This window comes from Juglans regia, chromosome 9, assembly GCF_001411555.2.
Source record: "Juglans regia cultivar Chandler chromosome 9, Walnut 2.0, whole genome shotgun sequence".
In the NCBI taxonomy this organism is placed as follows: Eukaryota; Viridiplantae; Streptophyta; class Magnoliopsida; order Fagales; family Juglandaceae; genus Juglans; species Juglans regia.
This window is the reverse complement of record NC_049909.1, coordinates 17,682,979-17,699,895: the sequence shown is the minus strand read 5'-3', so window position 1 is coordinate 17,699,895 and position 16,917 is coordinate 17,682,979. Positions and strand designations below refer to the sequence as shown.

Sequence of the window (16,917 nt, the reverse complement as noted above, 5' to 3'; positions counted from 1 at the left end):
GAAGTAAGAACGCTTCCTATTAGTGCTCAGATTATATCTGAAAAGAAATATCAAATTCTTTCTTAGTCCACTCCAAACATAAATTACTATTTGCATTAGGGAAAAAAGTAAGGTCTGATTTGGATAATGAGTTGAGATGGTTTGTGAATACTGAATAGTGATGAGATATTTGAGTTGAGATGAGGTTTTGAGAAATGAGAGAAAAAAATTGAATAAAAATATTATAAAGTTAAAATATTGTTAGAATATAATTTTTTTAATATTATTTTTGTTTTAGGATTTAAAAAAATTGAATTGTTTTTTATGTTTTGTTTGTAAGTTTTAATAAATTGTAATAATTAGGTAATAATAAGTTTTAATAGTTGTAATAATTAGAATAAGTTCTATATTCTAATTATATTCTATATTCTAATTACGTGTTGTTCTTGTATATGTTTCATGGACTTGGGATATGCTTATTTATATCCTCAATAAAATCCTTATTTTTCTGATAACGATGTTTTAATGTGGATATGTGTTTGATGTAAAAGAATCACAACTTGTTCTGAGGATTGTAATTTAAGATATTTTAAATAACATACCTTTAGAATATTATTTTTATTTTATTTTGTATAAATAATTTTCTAATAAATAAAGAGTAAGACAAATTAGACAAATGCTATGAAACTTTTAAAGGCCAATAGTGATGTGTGATTCTCATGATCCATCCCATTACTATACATTATGAAGGTTGTTTTTAAAAAAAGAGTAATGTTATATGTACTGGAGTGTACAATTTTCGTGTACTTTCATTGGAAAAAGTCGGATAATTATTAAAAAATTCATTTTTTTTATATAAATATTGAATTTATCTATTTTTTTTAAAGAAAATATGCAGAAAGTGTGCGTTTTAAAATTACAAATATTATTTTTAATTAATGGGGTGTTTTCACAGTTTTGACTTTTTTATTTATTAAAAAACAACATAAATAGTAGAATTTTAATAATGAACTATTTTTAAAAAATAAAATAATGAACAATAAAACAGAGAATGGCATTCGTGATAGTCTGCGATGAAATAAACCAACTGTTCTAACAACCAAAACTCTGACCATCTGAATTTCTCTCTCTCTCTCTCTCTCTCTCTCTGGGTGAGTTTCAGAACCCTAGTCCTCGGACCCTAAAGAATGCAGATTTCGGGAGCTATCAGCGACGTGTTGGTGGCACTTCCATCGGTGGTTAGTCTCAGGTCTCCAGAACTCAGGCACTTGAACACCCTCTGCGATTCCAAGAGCTTCCCTTCTGCTGGACTCCCCAAGGTATATGTGCTCCTCTATCGTTTTTCCCTGCGGTTTTTCATACGTGGTAATCTGCATACTATGAATCCTTTACGTTGCGTTTGGTTTGTAAGAAAACTTGGGAAAGTGAAAAGCAACGTAATTTCTTCTTTGATGTTTAATTTCTTTATTTTGGGAGTGGGGAAACGTCGACGGTTGGACTGCTGAAATGATGGCTATGGTCTGTTTGGTTGCTGAGAAATGGTAGCGAAAGGAAAAAAAGATTTGAAAGTTTTCGACCGAGTTTTTTCTGTAGCAGGGAAAATATTTACCATCTGGGTTTCTCTTTAGCCCCTCTCGCTTTAAGAACGTTTTTCATTTGTTTTTGTTTTAACACTATTTTACCTTTACATATACTTAATTTTTGTATATATAATTGATTTATTATTTGAGTTTCCTTTTCACCGTTGTCCTGTACAATGGGAAAGTATCTGGTTGCCAAGCGCAAGTGCGCCGTGCGCGAGTCCGATCTTGACAGCCACTTCCTACAAAATGCTGAGGGTAGGACCGTATCCAAGCAACCCTTATTTTCTTTTGGGAAAAGCATCCAAGCAAACCCTGAGTATTTTCAATTTTGTAATGACCCTTATATGTATCAAAGTAAGGTAGAGAGTTTTCTTTCACTGTAGTGAATTATTGGTGCTTGTGTTACACGCCCAATTCAATATTTGTTTTTGTTAATTTATTATGCAATTTACTTTATTAATTGAGGGTATTTTCGGTCTTGTATGCCCAGCTGACTTAGTCTATGGGCTGTTAAATTGTGGGTTTCAGTTGAACGGGTCACGCACCAGTCCGTGCGGATTAAATGGGTCACGCACAGTCCATGCGTAGTAGTCCTTATTATTTGCACCTGTTTTCCTTATTTTTCTCACCTGTAAAACGCCTATTAAAAGGCCCAGTTATCATGAATGAGAAATCAAGGAATTTATTTAAACACATTGCCGAGAGCAATATTGGAGTGGCTGGCTACTCGAATTGCCAGATTTATCATATAAGTCCTGGATATAACAAAGTGGTCTCAGAGCCGCGTTCCTGCGACATGGCTGAAGGAACACGACTGTCACAGTTGTCCGAAACAGTAAATCATTTACAAGTAAATACAGCTGCACTAAAGGAGGAGCAATCCAGACATGGAATGCTGATAGAGGGCGTGCTACAGCAGCTCAATAACTTGGCTTCAAGTTATGACAGCTTGGTACAAATTACAACCAGGCTTAGTTCAGGGGAAGGGAGTTCTAATAATACAAAAATAAATGCTAATCCCTTGTTTGTTAGACAAGGAGGCATCCAAGCGAGATCCCTCCGGTTGGACTTTCCTCGCTTCGATGGAGGAGATCCCAGTGAATGGATCTTGAAGGCACAGCAATTCTTCAATTACTTTGAAACTCCGGAAGACCACAAGCTGGAAATTGCCTCGTTTCACATGGAAGGGAAGGCATTGACTTGGTATTATTGGCTGAAAGATTCAAGTCCAGTGGCAAAATGGGATGACTTCTTGGAGGCTCTTCGCACCAGGTTTGGGCCTTCAGCGAATGAGGATCCAGTAGGTGCATTCACCAAACTAAAGCAAACAGCAAGTGTGGAGGAGTATCAGACAGCTTTTGAGAACCTATCCAACAAAATAAGTGGGGTAAGTGAAGAATTTCGCATAAGTACTTTTCTAAGTAGATTAAAAGATGAATTACGGATCATTGTTACCATGTTCAAACCAAATACCCTTGCGGCTGCCTTTGGTTTAGCTAGGTTACAAGAGGAAGAAGTGACTAGAAAACATAGTTTTTACCGAAATCCCCAAGCCCAAAATAACCATCATGCACCCTCTTTTAAACCCGCACCACTTAGATTACCTGGACAAAATGCCATACCCAGATTACCGGCCCTAAATCCCATACTTAGACTACCAGCCCCTCAAAACCCGAGACCCCAACCACCATTTCAAAGAAGAAATCCTTACCCCATACAGCGTGTAAGTCCCAATCAAATGCAAGAAAGAAGGGATAAAGGTTTATGCTATTTTTGTGATGAAAAATATCATCAAGGACATAAATGCAGCAGGCCTAAACTCTACTTACTGGAAGGGATGGAATTTGAAAGAGAAGGAGAAGAAGAGTTGCAAGAAGAAGAGATTTTAAACCAAGTAGAGACAGAAGATATACCTGCTGTCCAGCAAGCTGAATTATTGGGCATATCTTTGCATGCCATTGCTGGAGCACCCTCTCCCAAAACCATGAGGTTAGTTGGGAAAATTGGCACCTGCTCAGTTATTGTTCTTATAGATACCGGTAGTACACATAGTTTTGTTGATGTAAATGTAGCAAAGAGGGCTAAACTACTAGTGGAAGAAAGCCACTTGGCAGTCCAAGTCGCCAATGGAGACACCCTCCCTTGCCTTGGTTGCTGTAAGGCAGTTCTTTTAAAGATGCAAAGCTGTAATATTTTAGCCAACCTGTTTCTATTAACATTGGGAGGCTGTGATGTTGTGTTAGGGGTGGATTGGCTAAGGAGTTTGGGTACAATTTAGTGGAATTTTGCTGATTTGAGTATGAGTTTCTTTGTGGAAGGGGTGAATTTATTTCTGCAGGGCTTGAAACTACCCGAGAAGACCATAGAAGAGGAACACAGCTTGAGCAAGGCTACCCTCACAGAAGGAAGAGGGGTATGGCTGCAGTTTATGGAGATCAAGGACCAGCAAGAAGGTGTACCAGTAGAACCTGCCATACAAGCTGTTTTAAAAGAATTTAAAATAGTGTTTGCAGAACCTAATGGGCTCCCACCTCCTAGGAGTCATGACCACCAGATCCAACTACAAGAGGCAGCCAAACCAACATATGTTCGACCCTATCGGTACCCATATTACCAAAAAGAAGAAATTGAGAAGCTGGTCAGGGAGATGCTCAAAGTTGGGATCATCCAACCAAGTCAAAGTCCATATTCTTCACCGGTTCTTTTGGTGAGGAAGGCGGATGGGAGTTGGCGGATGTGCATTGATTATCGAGCTCTCAACAAAGATACCATTAAAGATAAGTTTCTCATCCCTAATATAGATGAGTTGTTGGATGAATTAAATGGCGCTGAACTCTTTTCTAAACTTGACTTGAGATCGGGCTATCATCAAATCAGGATGAAACCTGAGGATGTGCCAAAAACTGCCTTTCGTACACACGAGGGACATTATGCATTTTTAGTGATGCCCTTTGGGCTCACCAATGCTCCATCAACCTTTCAAGGGTTGATGAACGGGATATTCAGGCCATATCGCAGGAAATTTGTTTTAGTTTTTTTTGATGACATACTTGTATACAGCAAATCTGTTGAGGAACACGTGGGGCATCTTAAGGCTGTTTTAGAAATTTTAAAACAGCACCAGCTGTATGCTAAAGCTTCAAAATGTGTTTTTGGGTGTCGGGAGGTGGAGTATTTGGGCCATGTAATCTCCAAAGAAGGAGTTAAAGCAGATCCACTAAAAATTACAGCAATGATGGAGTGGCCTGTACCTAAGAATCCTAAAGCTTTAAGGGGATTTTTGGGTTTAACAGGTTATTACAGAAAATTTGTAAAGGAGTATGGAAGTATTGCAGCCCCTCTGACTGCATTACTCAAGAAAAATTCCTTTAAGTGGAGTGAGGAAGCTAACCAAGCATTTACAACATTGAAGTTAGCTATGGTGACTCCACCCGTACTCGGATTACCTGATTTTTCCAAAACATTCATAGTCGAATGTGATGCTTCTGGAAATGGGTTGGGAGCTGTCAAAGAATTTTTGGCTCTTGTGTTAGCGGTTCGAAAATGGAGACATTACTTGTTGGGCCACAACTTTAAGATAAGGACAGATCAACAAGCCCTAAAATACCTTTTGGAGCAGAAAGTTGGAACACCTTTTCAACAAAAATGGCTAACAAAGCTGTTAGGCTTTGATTTTTGTGTTGAGTACAGAAGTGGCAAAGGGAATAAAGCAGCAGATGCTCTTTCCAGGTTGCCAGATCAAGGCAACAATTCAGACCAAGAAGTAGCCGTGACTAACCAGGGGGAAGCCAAGGCAATAAGCATGGTGATGGTTAATTGGTGGGAGGACCTACGTCAAATATATCAACAAGATCCACAGCTGCAGCAGTTACTCAACTACTACCATCAAGGTAAACTCGATTCCCTCAAATATCAGATTAGAGGAGGATTCCTCTTTTATAAAGGGAGGCTACACTTGGGAACTCTCAAGAGACAGCAGGAGCAAGTCATGCAGCAATTCCATAGCAGCCCCATAGGAGGGCATATTGGTTCACAGAAGACTCACTCCAGACTCGAGAGAATTTTTTTGGCATGGCATGAGAAAGGACATCAGGAAATTCATAAGAGAATGCGAGGTATGCCAAAGAAACAAAACAGAGAACCTCAAACCAGCTGGGGCTTTACAGCCTCTGCCAATACCAAGCAAAGTGTGGGTGGATATCAGCATGGATTTCATAGAGGGACTGCCTCAATCCAAGGGATACAGTGTCATTATGGTGATAGTGGACAGATTCAGCAAGTACAGTCACTTCATACCAATGGCACACCCATACACAGCAACAACAGTGGCAAAAGCATTCATGGAAAATATTTTTAAATTGCACGGCATACCACAGAGCATAGTCAGTGACAGAGATGCAATATTCACAAGCAACTTTTGGAAGGAAATCTTCCATCTAAGTGGAACCAAGTTACTGATGAGCTCGGCATACCATCCTCAAACGGACGGACAGACTGAAGTGATGAACAAATGGTTAGAGGGTTACCTCAGGTGCTTTACCAGTGACCGGCCCAAAGATTGGGCTAGTTGGTTAGCTCTAGCCGAGTGGACATACAATACCTCAAAGCATTCCTCCACCGGGTTTTCCCCCTTTGAGGTAGTCTACGGGCAAGAACCTCCACGCCTACTCCCATATGAACCAGGAACCACGGCAGTACAAGCCATTGAAGATGAGATGAGAAGCCGAGACCTCATCCTCACGTTGGCACGGGAAAACCTGCAAGAAGCTCAAAGGAGAATGAAGATATACGCTGATAAGAAAAGAACAGAAAAAGAATACAGTGTGGGGGATTGGGTCTATTTAAGATTGAGACCGTATAGGCAAATGACGGCCGGTAAGAAAAAATTTGAAACTTTCACCAAGATATTTCGGGCTTTTTCAAATCGTTCAAAGACTAGGGAAAGTTGCTTATAAACTAGATCTACCCAAAGATTCTAAGATCTACCCCGTATTTCACATATCTTGCCTCAAAAAGAAGATTGGGAATCAAATAAACCCTAACCCTAGGTTACCGACAGTGATGGAGAATGGCGCCATGATTCCCGAACCCGAGAAGATAATGGAGAGAAGACTCAAGAGAAAGGGGAACCGAGCCGGGGTTGACTTCCTGGTGCAATGGAAGGGGACCAACGAAGAGGATGCGACTTGGGTGGACTCGGAAGAGCTGCGCAGGACATATCCCGAACTCGTGGGCGAGTTCTTCTGAAGAAAGGGGTTGTGTTACACGCCCAATTCAATATTTGTTTTTGTTAATTTATTATGCAATTTACTTTATTAATTGAGGGTATTTTCGGTCTTGTATGCCCAGCTGACTTAGTCTATGGGCTGTTAAATTGTGGGTTTCAGTTGAACGGGTCACGCACCAGTCCGTGCGGATTAAATGGGTCACGCACAGTCCATGCGTAGTAGTCCTTATTATTTGCACCTGTTTTCCTTATTTTTCTCACCTGTAAAACGCCTATTAAAAGGCTCAGTTATCATGAATGAGAAATCAAGGAATTTATTTAAACACATTGCCGAGAGCAATATTGGAGTGGCTGGCTACTCGAATTGCCAGATTTATCATATAAGTCCTGGATATAACAGCTTGATACATTTTACCTATAAAAAGTCTTACGTAACCATCAAAATAAATACAGTGTCGAGTAAGATTTTCCTTTTCCTGATTAGGCTAGTCCCGTTTAACTAAATAATAAAAAATAAAAAGTTTGACTATCTGTCAATGATTTTAATTGGACTAGAGGTTTTCAAAACGTGATGTCTATTGACCAGATCAATTGCCTCTACCTATACATGTTGTCGTATGTATTCCACTAGTTGGCCTCTGGTTGCTGGAAGTTTGACTGCTTATTATATATGGATTCTATGTGAACACTGATCGTGATTTTGAAGTGGCAAACATGGAGATATTGATTGATTGATGAAATTCTGTTAAGAGTATCGTAACTAATACATGAAGCATTTTGTTGAATGCTTACACCCTACCAAAATTTTCTTGTTTTATTGTTGATAAAATGTTGGGTAGGAAAATGAAGAGATGTAATTCATCTCTTATGTACTTTTGGTTTAGTGACCTCAGAACATAAGTTTTTCATATAATTGGGCCTAATAAAACGATGTGGCTTAATTATTTAACGATAAAAATATTATGTGCTTCATTTATATGAGATTGTAGTTTTGCAGTGGCAAAAGCAAAGCAAAATCATTAGATTCAACACTTGCCAGTTTGAGGGTTAGAGAAAATAGCAAGTGAATTTGTGAGTTAAATATTTACACTTTAGACCATTTCTTACTCTTATTGGTATTATAAATCATGATCCAAAGGTCTACTCTAGAGCGAGTTGCAACCTTCATGCAAAATTCCCTACTATACTGCTTGCAGATTCATGTGTTGTATTGGGGTATTTGACATTCTTCATTCCTACCCTGTTTTCTGTGTCTCAAGCATTATACATTCTTTTCCAGAGCTGTTCTTCATTTTGCATTCCCAAGCTTGGAACTGGACTGCACAAATTTCGAGCAAGAGGCTTCACTGTGAAAGCCTTAGGGGAGTCAAGTGATGAGTTAGTGCCAGTTGCTCCTCTTGAATTTGAATCCCCGGTCGGCCAGCTTTTGGTTCGAATTTTGCAAACCCATCCTCATCTGCTGCCTGCGGCAATTGATCAGCAACTTGAGAACCTTCAAACTCATAAAGATGCTCAGATAGAAGAAATTTCATCTAAAGATCTCCTCAACAAGTAAGTTATGTGGTTTCTGCTCCCTAATAATTAAGATTATATTGTTACCTGATCAAATTAATGAGAAGTCTTAATTATAGGTCTAGGCTTTAAATAAATTTAATTAAGCCTTTTGACTTCAAAAGAAGCACTTAATATTTTAATGTTAAATTGGGGCATGGATTTCAAATTTTCAATGCAATGAAAAACTTCAAAAATTGTGCTAGGAAATGGGCCTGGTATTATTATTTTTTTATAAGTAAAAATTTATTAATACCAATAGGCGTAACCAAGTACATTGGATGTATACAAGATAAATCACCTAGTTGGGGTGCAAAAAGGATACAAGGAACAATAAACCCAACAAAGCCCTAGCCCAACAACAAACCCATCTAGGAAAATGAACCTTAACAAAGCCCTAGCCCAAGCCCAAAAATGCGCCTGCCCCAAACCACCACCAGACCAATGCCTACCCCACCAAACCAGATTTTGCCCATATACCAAGCCATTGTAAATACCCCAACACACTGGTCCTACTAACAATGTACAATTGGTTATGTCTTCCCTCTGGTCCTCCCTCGACTTGAACTACCTCCCTTATCGTCATAGTCGATTGCCCAAGTAAGACGCTTTAGCTCTCTGCTATTCTTAGATCTTGATTTTGTGCCAAGTACATGACTCGCCTCTATTACAGTGAGTAGTGCTATGAATTGGTCCTCGATAGGTAATCTCTACACTGTTGTATCTCATTTACCTTGTACAAAATCCAATTCAATGATGAATTATCTATATTGCTAATTGGTGGGAGGGATATCAAGGGGACAACATCTTCTGCAGACTCCGCTCCGAACTGTGGACTAGGCCCTAAAAATTCGCCCTCGCAAGGCACCAATGACAACCCCGTCCCTTCCTCTACACCAATTCCTAAAACTCCCGTCTCCTCCACAGCGCTATTGATGTTGTCACCACCTTGGCCAAAGTTATGTGTCGACCTGCAAGATGCTTGAATAGGTACACTAGTTCCCTTCGACATGGGTGGTGGAACCCTGGTCGCCATTTGGAGTTTGGGGTTAGCGGAAACTCCCCAAAACTTTGGAATACCTCAAGTTCTGTCGTGGGTGCCGTCGATTCAACGAAAAGAGCATTGGTTGTGCAACTCGTCGGTGATTTCTGGGTCACCTTTGGTGAGGGGCAGTCCGTTTCAGTTGTCTCTGTCAATGCCTGACGTAGAACCCACTTCGAATATAGATGACCCGCTTCTCCTTTTGGCCCTCCACACTCGCTTGGGTCTAGATATTGAAATGGGCCAAACCTAACTTTCTTTTTTCCTTTATCTAATTTATTATTTTTTAGCATTCGGCCTATCACTTAACATGCCAAACTCACCCTTATTGGGCCTTACAACACCATTACCACCTCTTAGCACACCTAGCCCTTCAATTTTTTTTCTAATAACGTAGCAATTGCTGCCTTCAACTCAGCAAGTTGGTTTTGCATCTCTTTTAAGCATGCCATTGGGAAGACCCAAACCATCCAAGTCGAACCCCTTTTGACTTGGAATATTTCCATGTACAATCTGTAGAGGCTGCAGACCCCTTTAACTGCTTCCCTTCTTGCCCCTATTAGCAAACTGATTCACCGAAGCAGGACCCGTATTCAGAGCTTCTTCATATGATGGCCTCAACACCGTGGTTGCGCTCGGGTCTTTTTGTTTCAAACCCATATTGTTGTTCTCATGATCAGATAAATTCTGTTGGCTTTTCCTTGATGCCCCATCTCCTTGATTGCGAGGAAAAAGATCAGTGAATTTGCGCAACTTGACAACAAATTTCTCCCAACCCATGCCTTCATATCCTTCCGGAATGACTAGAATCCCCCGCCGACCTCCTTCTCCATATTTAGTTATAGAGAAGAATCTACTGTGTACATTGGAGCATCTTTGAGCCACGAAGGCTCTATTTCCTTCACGCACGTATTTGATGAATTCCAATTTTCTTTCCGCCTTATACCGCTACATCCCATAACTAGAGGCCTCCAAACCCTTCTACTCTTTTCCACAATTTTATTGAGGACCTCTATTTCTCTAAGGAAAATTCGAAAGAATTGGGCCCGGTATTGATAGAATAGCATTAGCATTAATATGATGTGTTGCAGTGTACTTGATGGAGTGATAGAGCTTCCCCTTAAAAATTGACTTGCGAGGGGAAGGTACCCCGGAGCTTATTATATACATATGGTTAAGCTTGCATTTAAGTCACATGGGACACTTGGATCGTAACAGTGCTATCTGCTCCACAGCCAACGTCCACAACGACTCACTCAATACTCACTTGATGCTAGCCCATTCTCTTTTAATAGCTCCATTCACTTATTAGTGTTAATGAGTTAGCATTATACTTATACATGGTACCAAAACATTTTTAATCTAGTCTCTGGGATGTTCCCTCTGAGAGCATTGGCATTGGCTTCATCAAAAGCCTAGCCAAATGCAAAATATGATGAATTTCATCAAAACATAGTTGCATTGGATTAGCTAAAAGGATGAGTGAGAAGTTTTGAGCTACAGTAAATGGATGAGTTCCTTCAAATTTAAAGGGTTATTGTTCATCAACCAAATATATTTTTTATTCCAGTTTAATCCCACATAGCTGCATTGTGACTTAGCCTCTTGCTCATTCTTACGGAGACGTACATATGCAAGTGTGGGAGACGTCTTTGGTATTTTTCTTATTCCTGATAAAAGCTACAGATATTGCCAACATTTTTTTTATTCCTAATAAAAGCTACAGATGGGTTTTTTGAGGTGTTTTTGCTAAAATCCATTGAAAATTAGTTTGTGAAATGTGTTTGTTGGGTAATTAGGTTGAGGAAAAAAATTAGTTGGGAAACAATAATTTAAGAATCAAATTAAATTATTAATGTACATATGGTTAGTTTAATTACAAAATATGAAAAAGAAATTAAAAAAATTATTATTAAAAAAATAATATTATATTATTATTTTGATGAATCCAATGACTAATCTAATGTGGAGTTATGGATAGGAAGGTTTTGAATTTATGGAAAACATATACTTTTCATCAAATTTTGAAGATGATTTTGATGAATGCAATGCCAATTCCAATGCTCTGAGACTCAACTACAAATTTGCAACTCATTCAATGAATCAATTCCATACTGAGTGGGCGACATTTGATCCCATACTTGATGCGGTGGCTGTCTCTGATACCAAATGATACAAACCTTTAGGTAGAACTCATCTTTGAAAACTAGCCTGCAATGATTGGTTGTCCAAGAGCTTACACAAATTGTTAAGCTTGCACTTAAGCCTTGGGGAACACTTTGGATTATAACAGTATAAAAACGTATATCATATTTATTGAGATGCTTAGTTTTAATTTCGTTAGGAAGTGGCAGATGCAGGTAAAAACAATAAAAGCATATATGATTGAATATCTTTTTTTTTTTTTTTTTTTAATACGTAAGAGATAAATTTTATTAATATGAATGAAATAGGCCTAAACCATGTACACAAGAAGTATACAACAGAACACCTAAATACATTCTAAGAGGGATGAATTAAAGACAAGAAGTCATGAATATTATCCCCAATTAAAACAATAGCAGAAAACCAAAGCAATAAGGTATTTAGAAAGAAATTCTTTATCTCCACCATTGTGCGTTCCTTGTCTTCAAAACAGTGCACATTCCTTTCCATCCAAATGCACCACTTGATACACAACAAAATCATCTTCCAAACTGCTGCCACTTGATGACAGCCCTGCAATTTTCTCCAACAGCCCATCAAATCCACCACCCTCATAGGCATTAGCCAAGCGACACCAACCCTCCGAAAGATCTCATCTCACGACACCCTTGTTACTTCACAATGTAGTAAGAGATGATCCACCGATTCTCCATTCTTTTTACACATGTAGCACCAATCCATCACTACATATCCTCTCTTCCTCAAATTGTCTGTGGTCAAGATCTTCCCAAGGGCGGAGTTCCAAACAAAGGAAGCAACTTTGGAAGGCACACGAGACCTCCAAATGTTCTTCCAAGGGAATGGAGTATGATCCTGTGTTATCAGAATGTTATAATATACCTTAACAGTACATAACTTATGATCCTTAGACCTCCACTTCAAGCTATCATGCTGTGCCCTAGTAGTCCCCGAGGAGTGTAATAGGCTGAAAAAGTCAGTAACCATATCTAGTTCCCAATCGTGAAAATCCCTATTAAACAAAATAGTCCACTGATGCGAACCATGAGAAAATAAGCCATTGAAACCTCCCTATTAGCTGCAATACGATATAAAGCCGAAAAAATCCTTTCCAATGTATGATCTCCACACCACACGTCCCGCCAAAAACTGATTCGGTTACCCTCACCGGCTACAAAGCGAATATGATTTTCAAAACATATCCACCCCTTTCTTATATACTTCCATAACCCCACTCCATACCTCCCTTTCACTTCATTGGAACACCATCTGCCCCAAGCAACACCATATCTCGTGTCTATAGTTTCCTTCCACAATGCTCCCCCCTCCCGATAATATCTCCAAAGCCATTTCCCCAATAGTGCTTTATTAAAGGTTCTCAAGTTGCAAACACCCAACCCACCATTCACAATTGGGGCACATACCGTCTTTCAACTAACCAGGTGAAATTTCTTCTCCTCCCCTAGGCCTCCTCATAAGAATGCCTTCTCCTCCCCTAGGCCTCCTCATAAGAATGCCCTAAAATGTTTCTCAATCTTATTCACCACCCCTACAGGCATAGGAAAAAGAGATAAGAAATACGTGGGGAGGTTAGTGAGTGTGCTCTTGATAAGAGTAAGACGCCCCCCTTTTGATAAATACACCATTTTCCATCCCGCCAACATTTTCTCTATCTTCTCCACCACCCCATCCCATATCGCTCTACTCTTGAAAGATGCTCCTAACGGAAGACCCAGATATTTCATTGGTAATGAGGACACCCTGCAATCCAAAAGACTTGCTAGACTACGGATATTAGGAACCTCACCCACCGGTACCATCTCAGATTTGCTAAGGTTCACCTTAAGTCCTGATATTGTTTCGAAACAAAGTAACAATGCTTGTAGAGTTTGGACCTGACTGCTATCTGCTTCACAGAATACCAGAGTGTCATCTGCAAAAAGAAGATGTGAGATGATAAATGGGCCACCAGAGCCATTTCCCACCTTAAAACTCGATAAAAAGACCCCCATCAACAGTAGCCTGCACCATCTTACTCAATGCCTCCATAATGATAACAAATAGAAGAGAAGATAACGGATCTCCCTGTCGCAAACCCCTCGAGCTATCAAAAAAACCAGCAGGAGTGCCATTAAGTAGAATTGAGAATCGGGTAGTTGAAATACAATGACTCATCCAAGAAATCCACCTATTTCCAAAGCCACACCTCTCAAGCAGGTACAAGAGGAATTCTCAATTCACATGATCATAAGCCTTCTCCATGTCTAGCTTGCAGAGAATACTTGGACTTCCCTCCCGCAATCTAGCATCGAGGCTCTCATTTGCTATGAGCACCGAATCAAGAATGTCTCCCACGAATAAAAGCATTCTGAGGCTTGGATATAATATTTTCCAACACTGGACTAAGCTGGTTAGCAAGAACCTTCGAAATAATCTTATAAACACTACTAACCAAACTTATTGGACGAAAATCCTCAATAATTGAAGCCCCGTGTTTCTTGGGGATGAGAGCAATAAATGTCGCATTAAGGGATTTTTCAAACTTTTGAAAAAGCATGGAATTCACTGAACACCTACAAGACATCACCTTTCACAACATCCCAACAAGTTTGGAAGAAACCCATTGAGAAACCATCCGGGCCTGGCGCTTTTTCCATAGCCGTACCAGAGATGACCTTGAAAATATTTTCTTCATTGAACGGTCTCTCCAAAACACTCACATATTGTGGATCAATAGCTTCAAAAGATAAAGCATCAAGCTTCGGCCTCCAATTTGCCGATTCGGTGGGAAGAGTCTCATAATAATGTACAATATGATTTTCTAATTCTAGAGGAGAGGATAACACCGGAGTACCAGAATGAAGCGACTCAATAGCATTGTTACGACGATGTGAATTAGCCACTTTGTGAAAGAACTTTATATACCTATCACCCTCTTTCAACCAAAGAGCCCTGGGAATGAATATCTACGGGCAACTTGAAAGAACCTGATGTCATTTTGGGATTGAAGTATACTCTTATGGGTATATGCTAATATTTCGGGAGATTCCAATGCTCTCTTAGGTTACCGGTACAATTGCATTAGGGTTAATAGATTTCAGGTTCCTTTCTGCAAGTATAGCAAACTAATATAAATGTGTCTATACATATTGATTGTGATGCTAATTTCTGGAGTCTCAAAGAGATGACCAGAAATAATCAATACAGGAAAAACAATAAATTAATATATGAAATGATCCCGAGGATGAATAGAACTTGAGGTCATTGTTGTTTGAGATGCAGTATTGTCTTTGGGTCATGGTTGTAGTTGAATTTAATGGTGTCCCTTCTTTTGAGGGATTTCGTCGATATGGATTAATAATACCACGCTTCCCCAGCTTTCAATCATCACTCATAATGTATGTATAGATTCAAGTCTGATAGTTGATGTGATGGCTGCTTGACTGCTGCACCTCCAGATTGAAGAAACCTACTCTGTTTTATCCATTATAAGTACAAATGCCATTCCTACGTTCTCCGAATGACTGTATCGCTACCCTTCAAATAGCCTATGGTTGAACTACTATCTCCATAAATGTTATCAACTCTACTGACTAGAAAAAGCTGAATATCATTGACAGCATTCCTTGCTAAGACTGCAACCTACACGGCATCATTCCCATTTTTGCCTCTCCATGAATTGCTTAACAGTAATACCATTACTGAATCGCCATCATCAATGCAATTATGTTCCCATCACCACCACCTTATAACTCGCATTAGACAACCACACTATTCACGGCCTCCCCATGAACTGCCAAATAATTGACACTTCCACTAGCAGCACCACTTTTTGCCTAATACGACACTGAATTTTGGTGCATGCATTGACCATAAAAAGTGCTGATAAAAATAGATCAAAGTAATCCACATCTTTTACATATCTGTTGGCTTGCATCCATGTATGTATTTTTCCTTTGTTTATAATTTGCAACGGCTTCCTACTAATTCTTTAATTGCTGGTAATATGAAGTAACTAATTTGAACGAAAATTGTGGATGTTAGGAGAATTGCTGAAGTGAGAGAGAAAGAAAGGCGTAAGGTGCTGGAAGAGATAATATACTGCTTAATTGTACAAAAATTTGTGGACAATGACATTTTGCTGATCCCCAAGATATCAGAAACTTTGGATCCTACTGGCCGAGTGGATTTTTGGCCAAACCAAGAGCAGAAACTAGAATCTGTTCATTCTCCTGAAGCATACGAGATGATACAGAGCCACTTATCTCTCGTTCTTGGGGAGCGAGTTGTCGGTCCCCTTGATACGACTGTTCAGATCAGCAAAATAAAACTTGGAAAGCTGTATGCTGCTTCAATAATGTATGGGTATTTTCTAAAAAGAGTTGATGAGCGATTTCAACTTGAAAGAACGATGAAAACCATTCCTGATGGTTCTAGTAAAGACCAGGTAAGTTTCGAAGATCCTGCTCCATTAAAACAGCTCTGGGATCCTGATTCCTTGATCCGGGTTTTACCCAATGATGGTGGTGAGAGTGACAAGGTAGGTTTCATGGATGATGGTGAGGGCAAATCATATCGACTGAGATCCTATGTTATGTACTTGGACGCAGAGACTCTTCAGAGATATGCTACTATAAGATCGAAAGAAGCTATTTCTTTGATTGAAAAGCAGACACAAGCCCTGTTTGGCAGGCCTGACATCAGGATAGCTGAGGATGGTTCAATCGACACATATAATGATGATGTACTTGGAATTACTTTCAGTGGATTGACAATGTTAGTCTTGGAAGCAGTTGCATTTGGATCATTCCTATGGGATGCAGAAAGCTATGTCGAATCCAAGTACCACTTTCTTAAAAGCTAGAAACAGTATCAGTATCATTCAGATCTATTAATGCTCACTGAGGCTGTATAGTTTGTAATGTATAGCTGATGATTTAATGGGTTTCCAATATTTACAAGAGATACTGTGTTCATCCAATACATTAAAATTTAGAGAATCTCATAACGAGTCAAAAGTCTTGGCCTAAACTATTTGAATTAGTCAGGATAAACCGGGAAGGCAAAAAAAAAAAAAAAAAAAAAAGAGGAGAGTTTTCTACCTACATGTAATACCTATAAACAGGCGAGACTGTCTTTTGAATTTAATGTAAAAAATGGTTCGTTTCTCCCTCTCAGTCTCCCTCCAGTTGGACATTACCCTCTTTCTCATAGGAAGCCAAGTTATTTTCATCAATATATATATATATATATTTCTTTTTATAATTTTTTTCATATTGGGCCCTGTGATTCTTAGCTTTTCTTTCAATAATAATATCTGATATTGGGTGTAATTTTCTTCTATTTAATCATGTGGGTTGGTATTATGTTGG

At 39.1% G+C, this 16,917-nt stretch overlaps 1 protein-coding gene across 1 annotated transcript; it reads left to right on the top strand.

The window, feature by feature from the left end:
• The first annotated feature begins 1,049 nt into the window (after positions 1 to 1,049).
• Positions 1,050 to 16,556, top strand: LOC109014278 (UV-B-induced protein At3g17800, chloroplastic). The gene is made up of 3 exons (XM_018996685.2): positions 1,050 to 1,298; positions 8,069 to 8,340; positions 15,590 to 16,556. The coding sequence occupies exons 1-3, from the start codon at positions 1,167 to 1,169 to the stop codon at positions 16,407 to 16,409; spliced, it is 1,224 nt and encodes a 407-aa protein (XP_018852230.1). The 5' UTR covers positions 1,050 to 1,166; the 3' UTR covers positions 16,410 to 16,556.
• The last annotated feature ends 361 nt before the right edge of the window (positions 16,557 to 16,917 follow it).

Bases quoted from the DNA above. Each gene is read 5' to 3' on its own strand.
- LOC109014278 (XM_018996685.2), top strand. From the start codon at position 1,167: ATGCAGATTTCGGGAGCTATCAGCGACGTGTTGGTGGCACTTCCATCG. The intron at 1,299-8,068 runs GTATATGTGCTC...ATTCTTTTCCAG, and splicing joins CTTCTGCTGGACTCCCCAAG to AGCTGTTCTTCATTTTGCAT. The intron at 8,341-15,589 runs GTAAGTTATGTG...TGTGGATGTTAG, and splicing joins TCTAAAGATCTCCTCAACAA to GAGAATTGCTGAAGTGAGAG.